The sequence below is a fragment of the Colias philodice genome, chromosome 11 (assembly GCF_061535455.1).
Source record: "Colias philodice isolate Cphi_HAF_F1 chromosome 11, ilColPhil1 Martin Lab GWU primary, whole genome shotgun sequence".
NCBI classification, from domain to species: Eukaryota; Metazoa; Arthropoda; class Insecta; order Lepidoptera; family Pieridae; genus Colias; species Colias philodice.
In genome coordinates, this window is record NC_143096.1 from 2,470,590 (window position 1) to 2,491,061 (window position 20,472).

General features: G+C 34.2%; 2 protein-coding genes across 3 annotated transcripts in view; one reads left to right on the plus strand and one right to left on the minus strand.

The window, feature by feature from the left end:
• Window positions 1-333: 333 nt before the first annotated feature.
• On the plus strand, window positions 334-1,306 carry LOC149484393 (uncharacterized). Its single transcript, XM_089700488.1, has one exon. It carries the CDS (start codon window positions 334-336, stop codon window positions 1,177-1,179), a length of 846 nt encoding a protein of 281 aa, XP_089556614.1. The 3' UTR covers window positions 1,180-1,306.
• Window positions 1,307-9,738: 8,432 nt separating this feature from the next.
• The window catches only part of LOC149484394 (uncharacterized), a 50,474-nt gene continuing 39,740 nt past the window's right edge, over window positions 9,739-20,472 (minus strand). For both annotated transcript variants that reach the window (XM_089700523.1, XM_089700524.1), the window contains one exon: window positions 9,739-12,130. In XM_089700523.1, coding sequence (XP_089556649.1) covers window positions 11,609-12,070 — 462 coding nt within the window. In that variant the 5' untranslated portion in view covers window positions 12,071-12,130 and the 3' untranslated portion in view covers window positions 9,739-11,608. The remainder of the gene's footprint in view (window positions 12,131-20,472) is intronic.

The following is a 20,472-nucleotide window of genomic DNA, read 5'->3' on the forward strand; positions in this document are numbered from 1 at the left end:
GAAATATTTCAAGTGTAGTACCTAGTAAGAAAGTTCCCACCATAGGTTCACACGGTAACTCGTATATAAACAGTTTGTGCGTTATGCACAGTTAGTAAAGGGCTTGTCGGGACGCGGGTTGGTCGCATAGGTCGAATATTAATTACATACGAATATATATATGTAGTTAACGAAATATAACCTTTGCGTAGTTATTCATCTTTTATTTCACCCGCACATAACAAGCCCCTACATTGGTGACCCCGACGAAAAGTGAACATTATTATAGTGAATTGCATAGATTTAGTTTGTGTGATTATTAAATTTATTGATTAAATAAAAATTTAATTCAAAATGAATCCGGCAGTTCCAATTAGAGCGGATGAGAGTGAAAATGCTCTCGCGCAGATCACTGTGTCGAGTAGAATTCCAGACTTCTGGAAAGAATCACCACGACTTTGGTTCGCACAGTTTGAAGCAGTGGTGGCGAATCAGAAGCTGAAGGACGAATCGAAATATAACCTGGTGGTAGCGAAATTAAGTCGCGAACACGTTGAGCAGGTTAGTGACATTGTATTAACACCACCCGATACAAAGAAGTACGAAGCATTAAAAACACGGTTGCTCGTAGTATATGAAGAATCTGAAGTGCGTCAGGTCCAAAAATTATTAAAAGAGCTTGAGTTGGGCGAACAAAAGCCTTCTCAACTTTTACGGCGTATGCGAGATCTGGCTCGAAATAAATTCTCGGAGGAAACATTGACGATGCTGTGGATGGGACATTTACCCGCAGCCGTGCAAGCAGTCCTCACAGTTAGCGAATTAAAGGATACAGAGAAATTAGCTAATATGGCAGATAAAGTTATAGAAACGACACGTTTCGCGGAGATACAGGAGGTATCGAGTGCCAGAGATAAAATATCCGCAATACAACCTACGCTAGTTGAGCAGATTACACAGTTAACGCAGCGCTTAAACGAGCTGGAATCTGCAGGCTCGAGAGGCAGATCGTTTAGTGGTGGAAAGTACGGAAATCGCACGCATCGCTCCGCATCGCGAAGTCGCGATCGTACAGGAATATCAAAACACAAAAATTCCAATTGGATATGTTATTACCATTACCGCTATAAGCACAACGCCAGCAAGTGCATTCAACCTTGTGCGTGGCAGAAGCAGCAGGAGAGCCAACAAAAAAACTAAATACGGTGCAGACAGAGGCGGATGTCTGTTCCACCGAAAATAAACGCCTGTGTATAAAAGATAGGAAAAGTAATCTTAAGTTTTTAGTGGACACCGGCGCTAATGTTTCAGTTTTACCAGTGTCGAAAAATAACCGATTCGCGAGTGAGTGTAGTGACTATAAACTATACGCGGCAAACGGTAGTGTAATTAAGACATTCGGTACTAAATTAATGACTCTAGATCTTAGTTTACGGCGACCGTATAAATGGTCATTTATTATCGCCGAGGTAACTCAACCTATATTAGGTGCAGATTTTTTAGCACATCATGGTTTGATTGTAGATTTAAGATCATGTCGATTAATTGATAGTTTAACTAAATTAAAATCAGTAGCTAGTGTTATTAAGGTGAATCAACCGTCTGTGACAACAGTTGAGGAAACTCATCAATTTCACGACTTGTTATGTAAGTACCTAGATATAACAAAGCCTTCATCGTACAGGGAAATACCTAGCCACGGTGTTTTTCACCATATTGAAACGACTGGACCTCCAGTGTTTGCCCGGGCTAGACCTTTACCTCCAGCTAGATATAAAAAAGTCAGGGAAGAATTTCGATACATGCAGGAAGCAGGTATATGCCGACCCTCTAAGAGTCCTTGGGCTAGTCCACTTCATGTGGTACCTAAGAAGAATGGCGAGTTACGTCCGTGCGGGGACTATAGAAAGCTTAATTCTATAACCAAGCCGGACCGATATCCTATACCGCGCTTATCAGATTTTACATATTTATTAGCTGGTAAGAAAATATTTTCTAAAATCGACATAAATAGGGCTTATCATTGTATTCCTGTAGCCCCGGAAGATGTAGAAAAAACTGCAATAATAACGCCGTTTGGGTTATTCGAATTTCCACGCATGACGTTCGGTTTGCGTAACGCTGCGCAGACGTTTCAGCGATTCATGCATCATACTGTTTTTCAGGACCTAGACGCGGACAGTAAAGATAATATTTTTTGTTATATTGATGACGTCATAATAGCTTCATCAAATGAAAGCGAACACCGTAGACATTTAGAATCATTGTTTAAGCAATTTGGCAAATATAATATAACCATTAATTTAGCGAAATGTACGTTTGGGAAAACGGAAATCGACTTTGTTGGTTATCATGTTACGTCAGATGGTATTCGCCCGCTTGATGATAAAGTAAAAGCGATTAATGAATTTCCTAGGCCCGAAAACATCGAACAATTACGTCGATTTTTAGGTATGGTAAATTTTTATAGAGCGCATTTACCTAACGCAGTTTCATCACAATCGATTCTCAATAGTTTCATTCATGGCTCTAAAAAGAAAGATAAAACACCCATTGTGTGGACATCAATCGCCGAACAAGCATTTGAACAATGTAAGTCGAGCTTGTGTAATGCGATTACGTTGTCGCACCCTTTAGCCGATGCATCGCTCGCACTTATGACGGACGCATCGGATACTCATGTAGGTGCAGTTTTACAACAACGTGCAAATAATGAATGGTTACCTTTAGGTTATTTTTCTAAGAATTTATCTAAGACTGAACGCAAGTATAGTACGTATGATAGGGAGTTATTAGCAATTTACTTAGCTATTCGTCATTTTCGGAATATGGTCGAAGGACGACAGTTAACAGTGTATACGGATCACAAACCGTTAATTTATGCATTTTCTAAAGTAAATAGCGAGAAAGAGTTACCCAGACGTACACGACACTTGATATTCATTAGTGAGTTCACAACGGATTTTAGACACGTTAGTGGGCAAGATAATGTCGTTGCAGATTCGTTATCTCGAGTCGCAACAATAAATTGTCCCACTGTGATAGATTACGCGGAACTTGCTAAGGAACAACAACAAGATTCTTATTTGTTGCAATTATCTAATTCGAAAGACGCTAATAATAGGTTAAAGAAAATTATGTTACCTGAAAGCGGTACATTTATATATTGTAATTTAGATAATGATAAAATTAGACCCTACTTGACTGATAAATTTCGACGTATTGCTTTTGATAGTGTACATAATTTATGTCATCCCGGAATAAGGACTACACGCAAATTGATTCAAAATCGTTTTTATTGGCCAAATATGAATCGCGATGTTGGCCAATGGGCTAAAACATGCATTGAATGTCAACGATCAAAGGTTAATCGACATACAATGTCAGGTTTAGGATCGTTTCCGCAGTGCGATAGGTTTGAACATATTCATGTTGATTTAATTGGACCTTTACCCACTTCACCCGAAGGTTTTAGGTATTGCCTTACCATAGTTGATAGGGGGACGCGATGGCCAGAATGTTTTCCTACGAAAGATATAACTGCTGAAACGATTTCGCGTGTAATATATGAAGGATGGATCTCTCGTTTTGGTTGTCCGAAAAAGCTAACAAGCGATCAGGGACGCCAATTCGAAAGTCAATTATTTGCTACACTAATGACGTTATTAGGTATTAATAAGTTGCGTACGACACCTTACCACCCACAGAGTAACGGGGCGGTAGAGCGTTGGCATAGGTCGCTTAAAGCGGCATTAACGGCTCGCTTATGCAATATATCATCATCTTGGGTTACGGAATTACCAACTGTGTTGCTAGGACTTAGAACAGCAGTAAGAAGTGATACCGGCATAAGCGCAGCAGAAATTACGTACGGAACAACTTTACGATTACCAGGTGATTATTACGATAAAAAATCGAGTTTTGAAATAGATAGCAGTCTTGAGTATGTAAGTAAATTACGAGATACTATTAGGAAATATCAGTCAGTAGCTATTAGACAGAATGAAAGACGGAACATATTTATTCACCCCGATTTGCAAAAGTGCGATTATGTTTTTGTAAGAAACGACGCAGTACGTAAGCCTTTACAACCAACATACGACGGTCCTTATCGTGTGTTGAGTCGAGAGGAAAAGGTATTTTACATTCAAATGACTGGCAGGAAAGTTAGAATATCTGTAGACCGTCTAAAACCTGCATATTATTTGAATGATGATAGTGATACATCTGGGGCAGATACTGAGGTTCCATTACAAATTCCAAGTAGCGAATTGCCTAATACACATACCACGCGTAGTGGAAGAGCTATACGATTACCAGTACGATTTAGGTAATAAGTATTGTATTTGTAATTGTTTCAACTATTTTTAATTTATTAGAATTACGATGATTATAAGTATTTATAAGACTTCATAGAAATGTTTAAAAATACTTAGTAATCAACACATCGTATTTAATAAATAAACTTAAGTAATTTTGAAACGAGTTCATTGTATAACGTTTTAAGTATGGTATTTCAAATTTATGTTTGTGTTGAGTTTTGATTGAAATGTTTACTACTTAGAAATTTAAGTACTTTTGATTTATGGCTTTTGAGTGTTTAGTAGTAGCCTTTGTAATATTAAACGATACAAGTGTAAAGAACGTATTGGGATTTGAAATGTTAATGTTACTAAGTGTTAGATGACGTGTAACAATTATCGCACGCCACTTAGAAGACCCAACCAAGTTTTTATAATAACATAAATAGTTTAACGAAATTAGGTGTTTACTTTTAACCACTTGTATACGTTATGATTGATTTATATTGTGAACATTTTTTATACTTTATATTGTAAACATTTTGTAATCTTATATAGCGACACTTTATATATACCCCTTTGTTTATTGTTTAATTTTATTGTAAGATTTTTTTACTTGTATACCTTTTTTATTTTAAGGGGGGAATGATGTAGCGACGACAAGCCAATTTACGAGTTACCGAAATATTTCAAGTGTAGTACCTAGTAAGAAAGTTCCCACCATAGGTTCACACGGTAACTCGTATATAAACAGTTTGTGCGTTATGCACAGTTAGTAAAGGGCTTGTCGGGACGCGGGTTGGTCGCATAGGTCGAATATTAATTACATACGAATATATATATGTAGTTAACGAAATATAACCTTTGCGTAGTTATTCATCTTTTATTTCACCCGCACATAACAAGCCCCTACAATGTTTTGTTAGTACAGTTGAATACAAAAGTTTTCTGGTCAGGTTAGTTAAAATAATAAAATGGTTAAGATTCATTATTTTTATTTAAAAAATCAGTCTCATACAAATTATATGTATTGCTTTGCCTTAGCATCAACATTTTTGAGTTTTGTTACGTGTTACTTAGAGTGAATATTTTAACATTACATGTGACTGCCACAGGTGGATAACCCGTGAACCAATCATTGTCAAAGCGTCGTAACCTTCTTTTAACGATTTTGTTTTGATAATTCCTTGTAAGTAAATAGCGAGGATAACCCCACGATTGCAAATATATCTTTGTTGGAAATGTTGGAATTTACTTGGAAAATTTTATAGTACTTTTAAAGTAATTTTAAAGTAGTACTGGTGTAATGATGGAAGAAAAGAAGGTTAAAATAACACAAAATTTATATTGTACTAGCGGTCCGCCCCGGCTTCGCCCGTGGTACATATTTCGCAATAAAAGGTAGCCTATGTTCTTTCTCAGGGTCTAAAGATTATCTGTGCCAAATGTCATCAAAATCGGTCCAGTAGTTTATGCGTGAAAACCATACATACATACAAACCTTTCCTCTTTATAATATTAGTATAGATAAAATATGGTTTTCAAACACAGGTTTACATTTAAACCATATAAATCTTATCATTAAAATCTCAGTTCAAAAGTATTTACAGTACTGATCATTCCACAATATTATTACAATTACAAATAAATAAAAAACACAATCAAAATCAGGATTATCTTTATTTCTGACATTGTAAATACATGGGAACTTTCATTATGCTCTTCTTCATTTTCACTTTCCCTACTGCCATCACCTGTGTAAATCATTTCATCGATTAATTCAATTCACCTTTAAAAATAAAACGAAGAAGGGTATGTAATAGCAGCTCTATATAATTCCACACAGAGAGAACACATTTTTGACTGACAGGCTACCGTCTCCTACCACCCGATTTGTTTTTGATTGTGTATGACCGTGAATTGACCTCTATTTGGATGCGATGGGGGAAGCGCGCCTGCGGTACGCCTGCGGTACGCCCGCGGCGCAACCGTGGCGTGCCGCCTCGTCGCCTTTCCAAAATTCTTTCATACAAAATGTATAAGAAGGACGTGGTGCAAAACAGATTCAAGAGGTGCGCTTATGGCACGCCCGCGCCCGCGCCGCTTGTGTTTGACCCGCGCCTTAAGATTTAACATTTGATAAACGGGGTTTTCCTTGGCTGTGATAAAGTCATTCAATTTGATACCCAAGCTGTTATAATGTGGTTATAACTAGCCAAATATGTCATCGTGAACTTGTAAAACCCGTGAGCTCGCGGGATAGATTCCCGAAAAGAATGAACACACATAATGCGTTGAATTGCAAGCGCATATTGTGTCCTACGGATCACAATGTTTCAGCAGCTTACAATTTCGCGAGTTAGATTTTAATCTAACGGTTTTTACAATCTTACGACGACAATATTATAGTCTCATATAGGTTTAAAACTATACAAAGAATGTTTACAAACATACTAATAAATTAGGCTATGACCAAAGATAATATAGGTAGGTACATACTTAGGTACCTACCCTACAATCTATGACTCCGCCACATACCATCACGAAAATTAATTTATATTAGCTGTTACACCTATGAAATTATGAATATGATAAATACATTTACAACATTGGATTATGGAGTGCAGATAAAGAGAATTACTTAACTCGTAAAAATTCGCTTAAAAGAATCGAATCTAATCTACGTATAAACCTACTATAATATTATAAATTTATAAAGCTGAAGAGTTTGTTTGTTTGTTTGAACGCGCTAATCTCAGGAACTACTGGTCCGATTTGAAAAATTATTTCGGAGTTAGATAGCCCATCGAGGAAGGCTATAGGCTATATATAATCACGCTAAGACCAACAGGAGCGGAGCAATGCGGGTGAAACCGCGCGGCACAGCTAGTAAGTTATAAAGATGGCACCACTTTTATAGAGAAGGGCAATGCATTGGCGCGCAGCGCACTTTACAATATAAAAGTTAGTTCACTCACGTCACATTAGCGCCGCTGTGGCCAGTTTTCGAACTATAATTATTTATTGTGTTCATTTACCGGACACTTCACAAAGATAGTATTGTACTATACTAGATATCCTATGAAAATGAAAATCTATACTAATATTATAATGAGGAAACTATGTATTTTTGTATGTTTGTATTGAATAGGCTCAAAAACTACTGGACCGATTTAAAAATTTCTTTTACCATTACTTAGAGGGATTCTTCCGAATCCGTATAGGCTATATTTTACCCCGGAAAACGTTAATATCCCCGTTTTCCAATTACAGAGCATAATGCGACTCAGTGCCGCACAATGCCGAATTATGCTGATGCTTAATTGGAACATGAAACGCACCAGCAAGTTGCGCTAAGTTCAGTGTTGAAAAAAAATATTCTTAGAGTTAGCAATAACCTCATTAATGTGTAAATAAAGTGGTATACATAATAATTGGTTGAAAAATATTTACGGTTATTATAAGTAATTTGTATTTTGATTATTTCATTAACATTTTTTTCAATGTCTGTACCTTCATCCATACTTATATTTATTTTTTTTTAACACAATTTGAATTTACTTTGATTATTTCAAAAAAACTACAATGAAACGAAAGCTTTAAAATTTTTTCTAACAATTAATAATTACTAACGATAAATCGATTGCACGCATCAATTCACGCGCATTACTTTTTCTAGTGCTCGATTGTGCGAAGCGTTGCTGTAGTTGGAACATTCAACGTTAAGCATTATGCCGCATAATGCGCTCTAGTGCTGTAATTGGAAAACGGGGTATGTATGTACCACGGGCAATGCCGGATGGACCGCTAGTACTTACCTATACATATATTTTATATAACAGATTGTCCTCTTTTTTCTACACTCCATACATAGGTATATGAAATGCAATATGTATGAAAATAAATACATTGAAAATATTATGAAGAGAAAAATTGGGCAAAATTATCTGAAACGTTAATTGAAAATTTTTTCACTAGGTTAACAGAAAGCTACACAAAAGCCACCTCGTAAGTATGTTGTGTTGTATAAGTAATTATTTTGTGTACCTATTGGGCTTTTTTTTCATTAAATAAGATTTTATTTATCCTAGTTAGTGGTAAAAGCTCACAAGTCAATTTGGCTGTCTGGCATGGCCTGGCAAATTGGCTGTTTTTTCAAAATAAATGATTGGATTTGAATAATTATAACCACACAAGTGACTACGATATCACAGTTAAAGCTTACACACCAAATCGGTAAACGGTTTGAAAATATAGGTACCTACGTATGTATCTACGTTTTAACCATTGAGATAATGTTTTAACACAATAAATAATTGACAGGCAATACAGCAAAAAATCCATTTCACCCTTCCTGACACCTTGAGTTTTAAAGTTTAAAACGTAAGTACTTATGAATAATAGAAATCTAGAAGTAAAGTAAAAAAAGAATAAAACATCTGGGTCAGTATTCCAAAAATACATTCCGATCCCATCTCAAATCTTATATATAAAAATGAATCGCAAAATGTGTTGGTAAGCGCATAGGTAACTGGAGAACGGCTGAACCGATTTCGATAATTCTTTTTTTATTATATTCCTTGAAGTACGAGGATGGTTTTTATGTAGAGAAAACGTAAATATGTACCACGGGCGAAGCCGGGGCGGACCGCTAGTTTATATATAAAAATGAATCGCAAAATGTGTTGGTAAGCGCATAACTCGAGTACGGCTGAACCGATTTCGATAATTCTTTTTTTATTATATTCCTTGAAGTACGAGGATGGTTCTTATGTAGAGAAAACGTAAATATTATGTACCGGGCGAAGCCGGGGCGGACCGCTAGTTATCTATAAATATGGAAGCTCTAAAATGCCTCGATTGAAAATTAAAAGTTTTTCATTTACTATTGTATGAATGATAATGATTGTAAGTAAAGGTTTTAATGTACTCATTGAATTTCAAAAATACATTTATCGGAAAATCGTTGGTGAATCACCTTTCAGAGATTTAGTGTCTTAGGATTTACGACATAGGAATTGTGTTCACATCCAGATGGCGGCTTCCAGCGGGATCACTCCAAATTAAAACCACCTTTGTATCTACATTGTATCTGTGTGAAGCTGGGACGAGTTGCATTTGTGAGATTAATAAAGAGTTTCATAGAATTGTTCGTTTTATTTTAAAGACTTGTTCCTTGATCCTAACATGTAGGTACCTACCTAATATGAAGAGACCATTCCTTCCATCTTATGTTTATAAGACAAGTGACCTTTTACATCAACTATGAACTAATTAATCCAAATGGTAAACTACAATCTACTTAGTACGGGAGGTGTGTTTTTAAATTAATGTATTCTTAAAATTCTTGTAAAATACACAAGGTAGGTATAATAACTTCGTTAATTTGATCACTAGCCCATCCTACTTTAGATTTTTTGTTTGCAATTGTGGGATTATTTAAATAAGAAAAACACAATTTAAATATGTAAAATTATTTTAATATTGCATTACAATAAATTGTCACAACAAGGAATTGCCACGAGCCTACCGTACACATTTATGTCGATCCACACCATAGCGCTAATTTACAATGTTCCCTTAACCCTTTTGTAAACGAGTCTCTATAAATACGTGTGCGAAATGAGTACACAACCACCTGAATTTTTTTATAATTTTCTAATTCCCAGTTATTATTCAGGTTCCTAATTATATAGTCAGTCCAATCCTGGATCTATACCATCGTCTCAGTCGTAAGAAGTCCATTAATAAACATATCACGTAACCCCCCTAAATTTTCTAGAATAGCTAATCGCCAGTCGCCAACATACACGCTATATAGAGACTAAATTATGGTAGAACCATATTATAATGATATACTGTAAGTTTTTGGTCATTATTTTAAAAAATTACAATTAGGATTATGGTGTGAATACAAGTCTTATCTTACTTAATATTTAACCTATGCACGATATTAACTAGTACACTTAACGTTACATCACATGTAGAATGAGATATTTTTCATAATAAGTAACAATGGCCGAAGATATTTCGTCACTTACTCCGTTCCCAACAAATTAAATTATACCTCATCATACAGTTTTTTTTACTATAGTATTAAAACGATTAAGCGTCTTATTATGCATCTATTACCTATCTATTTTATTACGCACGTTAAATTGGATATGACGCAATTTAAAGACACAGGTTGGAGATCAGAAAAACCAGCCTTATTCAACGTAAGCAATAGTTATATGTTTACAAAGTTTTCTTAAATATATTGCCAGTATAAAAGTAAGCAAAAGTAGAAAATAGCTACCAATTGTAAATAACCGCGTGGCAGTGGTAAAAGCACCAGATATTTCTGGGATATCGAGTTTGATTTTACAGTAACAATTGTACTTACACAAATATTACAAATAATATTATTATAAAAATCTCAAACATTTCCAAAGCCTATAAATGCATTTAAAAAGCTTTCAGGAACAGGAACAGTTATTCAATGCTTAACTTCACATCGGTGAAATATTGTATGATTAAATTTATATTTAATTACAGTAACAGCTGTTCTATCCACTGGAATGAAAATTTTACCACTTTACTCTACAAATACCTACACAAAATGGACACTTATCGGCTGAATAAAAGTTTTTGAAAAGTCTGTCCTTCGTTTCGTGGTAATATGTTGGTTTACAATATGCTAAATATAAATATAACTAACACTTCATTGTTCTTACTTTAGCAACATGTACCTTTTCCTCAAAAATGTATTATTAAACATAATAAATTAAAATGTAGATATTCATTGTGTCGGGGTTATGATTTAGAAGTTTTTTTTATTTTTATCAGGGATTTTAGTAGATATAGAGTTATGTCGACAATTAGGGAAATAAGAAGAATTATTGGTTGTCTTAATTATGTGAAATTCTGCCTCGACAACCTGACGTACCAACACACAATTTTATAGTGATTCCATTGATAAAACCTGCTAAGTTGTTGACGCAAGAGAAACACGTCAAGGATCAAAGGTTCAGAGCTAGTCTTTCAAAACCTTGATTATTTCGAAATTAATTCATTTGTGCCTTACGTTTTTATGTATTGCATTTCGAAAACAGATTGTAAAGTGACCTTTAATCTTGTACTTTTCATTTAATTCATCGGCTTCAGAACAAAAGCATTATAATAAAATTCAATTACATCCGTGATGCAAACGTTTACAAGGATTAATCAATTATTTGAAAACAATTCCAAAACTTTGAAATGGAAAGTAACGAAAAATATAGACAATGGAATAGAATATGCAAATAGGATAACACGGAGCTGACGGTACAACGGCTATCGTTAACAAATTATCTCTTATTTTTATTTTTCATCGTAAGACGTCGCCAGAAGCTCGCCTTTTCAGCGGGAGGCTGTTCCTCCCTCGCTTCTTCACCCCTCGTCTCTCCCCGAAGCATGTCTAAGAAGGTCGGGTCGTTCTTCTTAACATTTTTCTCAATTTTAACCGCTTCGGCGCTGAGTTCCGCCTTTAGTTTTTCTGGGCTCGTGTTCTCGACCTTAAACTCGTTAGGGTCTTCAACGAACGCCTGTTGGAGATCACGCATAATTTTTTTCCGTATTGTTTTCTTCATACTAAGATGCCTTTCAAGTGTTTTCACATCGCCATTGGCGTACGTACGGTAGTCATCCTTTTTCTTCCTGCATGATTTCTTTGTTTTGTCTTCGTTCTCGTCGAAAACTTGCTTGGCTTCGTACTGTTGATTGAGGCCAAAGATATCTCGCAAATGAGGTATAGCTCGTTCGGATGTCATCTTGCATGTGGCGGCAGCCGCGCCCGGCACGAGATCACAGACAGCTCCTCATCGTGGGACCTGGAATTGAGAAAATATAATATTAACACGATGTATTTTTTAAACTTGGGTCATATTTTTTAACATTTATATTTTCGTTCAATACTTAATTGATTGAGAAATTTCAATATACAATTTTCTAGAAAACTGAGACTTATTCAATAAAACTAAGAAGTTGAATTGAAATTTAAGGTGAAAAGTATATTGACGAAAAAGGTTGGTTGATCAAATTACAAAATATTACAGGCCACTGGCCAGTTTTCGCTAATGGAACAAGCTTCCTAGCTTTTACATTTTGTTTTATTAAAGTATGTCTCAGTTTTACAAAATGTAGGACAGAACAATAAACACGTGGTGATGTGATAATGTTAGCTAATCCGGTGGTAAACTTGGTCATTACCCCGAAGCCACTCCCCACGACCTCACACGCATACAGATTGCTATAGTACCTAATTATTTAAATTGAGCCCACATTAGCGGAAAAAGGAAGAGGTGTGTCAGGTATACATCAATTTTGTTATAAAAAATACACCCTGATCTTTGTTAGTTTGGATAATAGTGACAACGGTTCCCTGAGCTGATTTGACCTAATCGAATACCTAAAATTTTTATTTTTTTCTTATTTTGACGACTACGGCTTGAAATTAACTTGATTCTAAAGAAACTAGTTTATTAGAAGTTTTTACGCCATCTTTTATAGTCAATAAAAGCTCTAAAACACAGAGCTACCATTTTTTTAGAAAACCAACGGCAGAAAGTTCTAGAACAAAACTCAATAAGCGAACAGTGAAGGTGTTAAGATGGTTAGCTCAACACATGATCCAAATAGACAATGGAAAACCGTGCACCGTAACCGCTGGCTACTCTAATGACTTCCTTCATTCATCTTGCCTTCGACAAATGTTGACACTGCAGGGAAATTATGTATTATCACGCTCTATTAACATTATCAACACCTATCACATGGAAAGTGTACTCGATAACCCTTGTATAGCTTAGTATAGGGCGGATATTGTTGCTTACAAGGTACAGTTAATACAAAAATGTACGCAAACACTTGATCAAAAGTCTTACTGAATTTAAAATGAAATCGATTGTGATAGTAGAAAGCAATTTCATACGGTTAGTTTGAAATGTTTAAATTTAAAATACTGTTATAATGAGGTTTGGATCTATTACTTTCTGTCTAGATTTTCCATAGGTAGAGTAAGGATTTCAAGCGATAATATAAAACTTATTCAAATTTCGTGAGACTATATCAATTTATACCTAGTTTATAGAACGTAATAGGTATATTGATAAAAAAAATAGTTTTATAAGGCTCTAGCTCGCGATTTCAACTTGCATTGAAATTGTGCATGTAGTATAAGTACACGCCGAATTGTCGACCTACAAAGTATTGCTGTCGTGCGGCACTACAAAACACGTTTTATCTATGTTCCTTTTCATCATAAAGTATTTATTCATACATGTATAATTAAAACGCGGACGTGTAGTTCACTTTCATCTACGTCGCTCGACAGCACATGACATTCGTCTTGCATTGTGTTCATAATATAATACCGCTCGCTTCACTGCACTAGGCTCCTCTCTCCGAACAATGCGACTTTGCAGACATTTCTCCACTTTATTTCCCTAATACCAACTGTGTGCGGTGTTAATTTTTTAACGTTGCAAAAACTGTACTTTGAAATATTTTAACGTTTACACTTTTCTACAATGGCTTTGTTGTAGAGCCACTAAACGATATGATGGGTTCTACTTACATCTTATTACATATTATAACTTTTTGCTCTATGTAAAATTTTCTATACTATTAAAATATATTAGTAAGAAAAAAAATTGTATAAGTACCTGTAGTCCTGTACCGGTATGAAAAAGAAACAAATTATAAGCACTGTCCTATAAAATATAAAGAAGATGTTTCATGAATATGAATAGGTATTCGAAGCTAACATTTTCACAGAATTTATAACCTAATTCGAGTTCAGAGTTTACCCAACATTATGAATTAAAATGTCTTTTTAGAAATGAATTTCGTTACATGTCTAAACTGAACGTGTTCTGTTAAATAATACATATTTCGTGAACACCGTAGGAACTTAAGCCAAGTTATTGTTGCGGAAAAGCAATAACATCTATGAATAATTCGTGTGCGGCCAACAGCTGACATTAACATTGGCTGGGGTCACTGCACTTTACCTAACATATGATCGGCCATCTTGCCTCTTGACGTCAGAGTTTGGTAAATTCTCAAACATTTTTATTCGTTCGTAACCTTACATAACAATCACTCTATATATGTTTTAAATTATACACAATTTGTTAGGCCTGTGCTCAATAAATATATTATTAACAATGAAGTAATGGAGGAAATGATACATATTTTACATAATAGTGCTGTTTTTATTATCTAAGATTTAAGAGCTTTGGATTTCAAAATTTCATTCAACAGCAATCTGATTATTCAATATTTAATACATACTTAAAAGAGCATTCTCTATATACCTTCACATAATAATCAATAACACCAATAATATGTATTTTTCATTGGTGCCGTTAAAGTTCTAAAAACAATTTCTCTGCACAGCTAGTACTTAGATACCGTTAAATGGCATTATCACAACTAGTCCCCGGTTTAGCGTTGCGTTTAAAACTGGGGCATCGAGCACCGCCACGATAGTTATTGGAAATTGTACAAATTGATTCATCTGATCTGTATCTTTTAATTGGTTTTGTTTCCATTTTAACGCATCGCTACTCGAATGTTTTTACTCCACTAATTGCTGGCTGGTCGAATCGTTTGAAATCGGTTACGCTATTAATAGATCTGCTGTTCGGACTTTGCCGGAATTTGCGATGCGGAAGTTGTTAAAATATGAAATAAAACCACTTTTCAAGTTCAAATACAAATATTATCTATAGGAAATAATAGTGAATATGTGAATCCGTCAAAAATAAATATTAAAGGAGTAATATATCTCATATGCAACTTAAATAATGTTTATTGTAGTTCATACAGGAGTTTGATAAATTGACACTTTTAAATATACATAATCAATATCAATGTCATATTTTGGTATTTAAAACAACTTTATTCGGATTTCAGAACAACCGGCCTTGGGGTTTTTATTCAACTTACATGTTATATTGACTCAAGTGTTGTGCCTTTCTAGTGTGCATAATAACAAAACAATAAAACGAGAATTTATTTCCAAACGAAATGCGGGCTGCAATTGTTTATAAGAAAGAAAGAAAGAAAAGAAAGAAAGAAACATTTATTTGGCTCCATGATACAATGAAAATAATACAACATAAATTTAACGATGTAAATTATGACAGGTAAAATTATAACTGAGTTTGCCATGTTTTCATACGGGTTTTAAAATCACAGTCATAATTCATTTTCAGATGATATCTTTATTTTAATGATTACTATTATTAGTATGCATCAACTAGGTAGGTTCTGTTTTAAAGTAAATATGAACGTTAAATAAAGAATAACAAACTTAAATATGTTTCATGCACAAAAACAATCATGAAAATTGAATTCAGGAAATATATTTAAAAATATACACATACATAAGTGAAATATGTTGAAACTGGTCGGTTTTTATTACTCAGATATTAATATTATAGTATAAATACCACTGGCATATGCAAGGCAATAAATAAGAAGTAATAAAATTAGTAAGTACTTATTTTTCAAGTAAACAAAGATTAATTTTAAATCGTTAATCGTCAATTAAGGAAATCTTTTAATGGAAAATAATTAACTACTTTATTGTTCAAAATAAATTTTATATTTATTTTAATAATTACAAAGTTACTTAGAAAACCACAGCTGTGATCTTCGGAATCAACAGTATGTTTTAAAACCTCACAACAAAGGCTTCGCAAAATTCCAGTTTTCACAGTAATCAGTATAATCACGAAAAGGGCAATTTCTTTATTTTTTATCAAAACGATAAATTAGGTCGAATTTACATTAACATTAAAAAGGAGAGTATTGTACTTTCATTTCTCATAGTAATCATAATAGTGAGTTTTTTATGGAAATTCAGAATATAGGTATTTTTTTCCAGTTCCATCAATAATAAAGAAAATTATATGTATACGAAACGTTGTACCTTATACATATTTTAGGTACGTTTTAAAGTTATCAAGGCATAATAATTGTAAAGCCGAAAAAATCAATTTTTGTAATATTTTCATTTTTGTAACTAAATATAGTTCAATTAAAAAATTCTTGACACAATCCTTTAATTTGGTGTGAAATGGTTTATTACACATCGCAACAACATGGATGTATCGTATAATGGATATGCGAGATCGTTGTGGCCTAGTACACGTTTCGCCCTGATTGTTCTACGAGACGCGAGTCCATTTGTAAAGTTTTTATAACATTGACTTTTATTATACTTATATCTATGTGCAGTATGTATAATAGTCTATTATACATAATGCAATTAATATAGTACGTGTTATAGTTTATTTAATTATAATTTACATTTGAGTTTTATTAAAACACTAGCTGTTGCCCGCGACTTCGTCCGCGATTACGTCGTTTTTCGTCATTCGTCGTTTAAAAAATACGTGACACTTTATTTTTGAATGTTCTTAATTGTCTCTTATAAAAATTAACTACATTAAAATTGAATACTCTGATAAGAAAATCTTAAAATCGGAGGACATCGAAAATCTGAGGAAAACATGAATGAATTTGATTTAAATTCTACATTACTTAGTAATTCAAATAATAATCTAAATTAAATGTAGATTAACAGTTTGAGCGCATCATTATATAATATGTACCTCAGTATTAAATTACGTTAGTTTACATAGTAATTTTACTAAAAACACGATGACTTTCTTTCGCGCTCGGTACAACAAACTAAGCATGTTTGTGGTACGTGGCCCGCGTCACTCGACCCCCCGTGAGTTCCCCTCCGTTACTATGCGAAAATACATTCGTCGCCCTACTGTAGGAAAAATTGTAATATTTTAAATTCGAGAAATATTGATTTCTTGTATTCGACTATTCGTTGTAGTCGAATACAAAATATATTTGAAGAAACTTAGGTTGGACTTCAGGCAAAAGGGATCCTATCAAATGATAAACTTGACCTTGTATCTTAAAAGTAAGCATGAAAGGATCCTCTGATAATTGTTGAGCACCAAAGGATCATTTAAAACGCACTACTATAAGAGCGAATATTGTCTAAGAACTGTTTAGATTGCACATGTTCCTCTAAAAGTAGTGATTTCAAAGGTTCTGGTATATCTTCAAACGAAAGCCGACTCCTTACTCTTCTTTAAAGCATTACAAAAAGAACATACTACGTTAATATCGCCTATACAGAAGATGATCTGTAATCAATTGTGAGGTTCCTTATAAGCAAACCCACTTTTATATTTGTCGGACCACACCACCGAACTCGTAGATTGATCTTCTATGTTTACCTCTAAGTCATTAAGACTGTCGAAATCTGTCTACAGTAAGACGGGCCTCTCGCTATTCGTCCGTTTCAAGAGACCAAATAGTTTCAATTCTTAATCTTTCATTAAACAAACTTATTAATCGTACTTGTCTCAAATAATCTTGTCTCAAATAATGGTAATATTCGCGTCCCTACTCTAGTCATTGCTTATGCTCATGTTCAACTTCAAGAGATCGAATAATATTATGGTGCACCCTATTATTTGTCAAACGGTCTTCATATTGAGTAAAAGTTTCAGATTATCGAGATAAAATATGCCATTTGCGATCAGCTGTGAAACGTTATACCCTCTCAGTGAAGGTTTCGGTCTCACAGGCAATTCTCGTTGTGAAGCGGTTTCAGGTTCTCGGCATAACACATGTTGTTTTCGGTCAATAGTAAGCCTCTTACCTCTAACGATCCTTGAGAACTCTTATTTCTCATTTTCTTAGCTTTGCTCGAATTTCGATATAAAGATTTTTTAGGTGGCACTGATGCGAGTGAATAAAAATTAAGTTAAAACGGACTGAGAGTGTTATAATCATCAATCATCATCATCATCAATACATATAATAAAATTGTGGAAAAGCGATGTCTGTACAATGAAAATATGTAGAAAAAAATTAGCAGGTGTTATTATTAAATCGATCTTGAACCCAAAACTGTAGTTAAATTTTTTTTTGTCTGTTTGTCTGTATGTTTGTGCACGCTAATCTCAGAAACGGCTTATTCGATTTAGATGCGGTTTTCACTAATGTATTGTGGTAATTTTCATTTAACATTTAGTGTTTATTTCATATCAATCGGTTCATAAATAAAAAAGTTATGACAATTTATAAGTAATCACGGCGAACATTTGCTAAGGCATTCTATTGTACACTGTACAGTGTACGATAAAACGTAATTTATCTGTTATATGTACGCTACAGTTATTCCTTTACATGTCCAGGTGATCATATCAAAATTCCCCAAGGGTTTGGGGGTAAGCTGAGGTAGTAGGGGGGGGCGGGGTCAAATTAACATTATGGTTACTTCTAATAGGTAAATTTTCCACATAAAATGTCCTTTAAATTATGTCGTATTATATTTTTAACCCCCGACGAAAAAAGACGGATGTTATGTGTTTGACTGCTATGTATTTCTGTGTGTGTGTGTGTGTCTGTCTATGGCACCGTAGCTGGCTAACGGGTAAACCGAATTAGATGCGGCTTTTTTTTTGTTAGGCAGCATATTTTCCGACGCTGGTTCTTAGATAAATTGTATCAAAATCGGTTCATCCACTTATTATACCTACATAGGGGTAAAAGTGGGAATGAAAATGATATAATAATTTATTTTTAAAGATCGTCGGGAAGTTTATGAAATTATTTATTCCTTTTTCTATACACTTTTCTTCGTCTAAACGGTTTAGTTACGTGCTCCCTTTCTCTCTCTTCAGCCTTTAGTTACGTGCGTGAGACAGGAAACATCTAATTTGGATTTGTTCCTGGATTTGATAAAAATTAAGTATCGATTAAGCTGATCAGTGGCTACACCATACATTATTAAAAACATCCATTTAAGAAAGGAAGGAAATAGAATTTGCTACTCTCCCCCCCCCCTGGTTCCAAAAAAATAATATGACATAATTTAAAAGAAATTTGACGTAGAATTAGTTCGGCATTTCTTTTTTGATTTTCCATATTGTATACTAATCATAATTTTTAATTACAATATTATGTAGTAACTATTTGGTATAGGTTAGGCATTTCATTTCTTGATTTTCTTTAATAAGTTGGTACGTAAGTTTTTTAGCTCAGTTTAGTAAGAAATTTTAATAAGTAACAATTCTTTTAATTATATTTTATGGTAGTACGTATTTACTCAATAATTGTATGTTAAGTAGTAATTCAGCATGGGCGTAGCCACGGTGGGGCTGGGTGGGGCGCTTACCCTGGCTTTGATCTGGTAGGTACCAATTGTGAAGGGGAGTGGGCGTGGGCGTTGGCGTGGGCCTGGGAGTGAACGTGGGAGTGGAAGCATGAAAATAAAAACAATTATTGTTGCCCCACCCTGAGCCCATGGTCATAGGTCCCATAGTCACTATTCCACGCGGACGAAGTCGCGGGCACAGCTAGTAGACAAATATAATCAGAAAGCTTTGAACTCCTAAGCTCAACCATAAAAGATAGACATTTATGATGTCGGGAGATATTTTTTATATAATATGGAGAACAGAGTTACTGCTCTGCTCACGAATATGAAAAATAATTGTACCAAGTTTCGTTTAAATCCGTCGAGTAGTTTTTGTTTCTATAACGGTTATACAGACAGACAGACGGACAAAAATTTTTGGCGTCAGTGTCGATCCCTAATCACCTCGTGATAGTTATTTAGGAAATATATTTCATGTACAGAATTGACCTCTACAGATTTAATATAAGTATATAAGTATACATATAATTAGATTCCAATTTCCATGTAACGTTAAATTCGACTATACAATAACTAACAGACAACGCAGGTTACTCTCGTTTCCGTAAGTTGAAGCGGCTACATATTCGGTCCTCATAACTTCACTTTTTGTGAACGAAACGACAGCGCGGTTTAATTCGATGCCAACATCATCAAAAAAAAGGAAATATTTTTAATTGTGAAAAAATATTATGATTTACACTATTAATACTATTTTAACATTAACACAAAATATAAGACTGTGAGTGTGTAAAAATAAATCCAGCTAGTTTCACATCACACTTATGTTTATAATTAGCTATACGACATGAAAATATATTAATTACCAAGCAATAATCATACAGGTAAATACTGAACAAAAGTATTAACAGTCAAAGTATATTTTTACTTACAACATGTAAATGATGAAGGAATAATAATTATCAACGA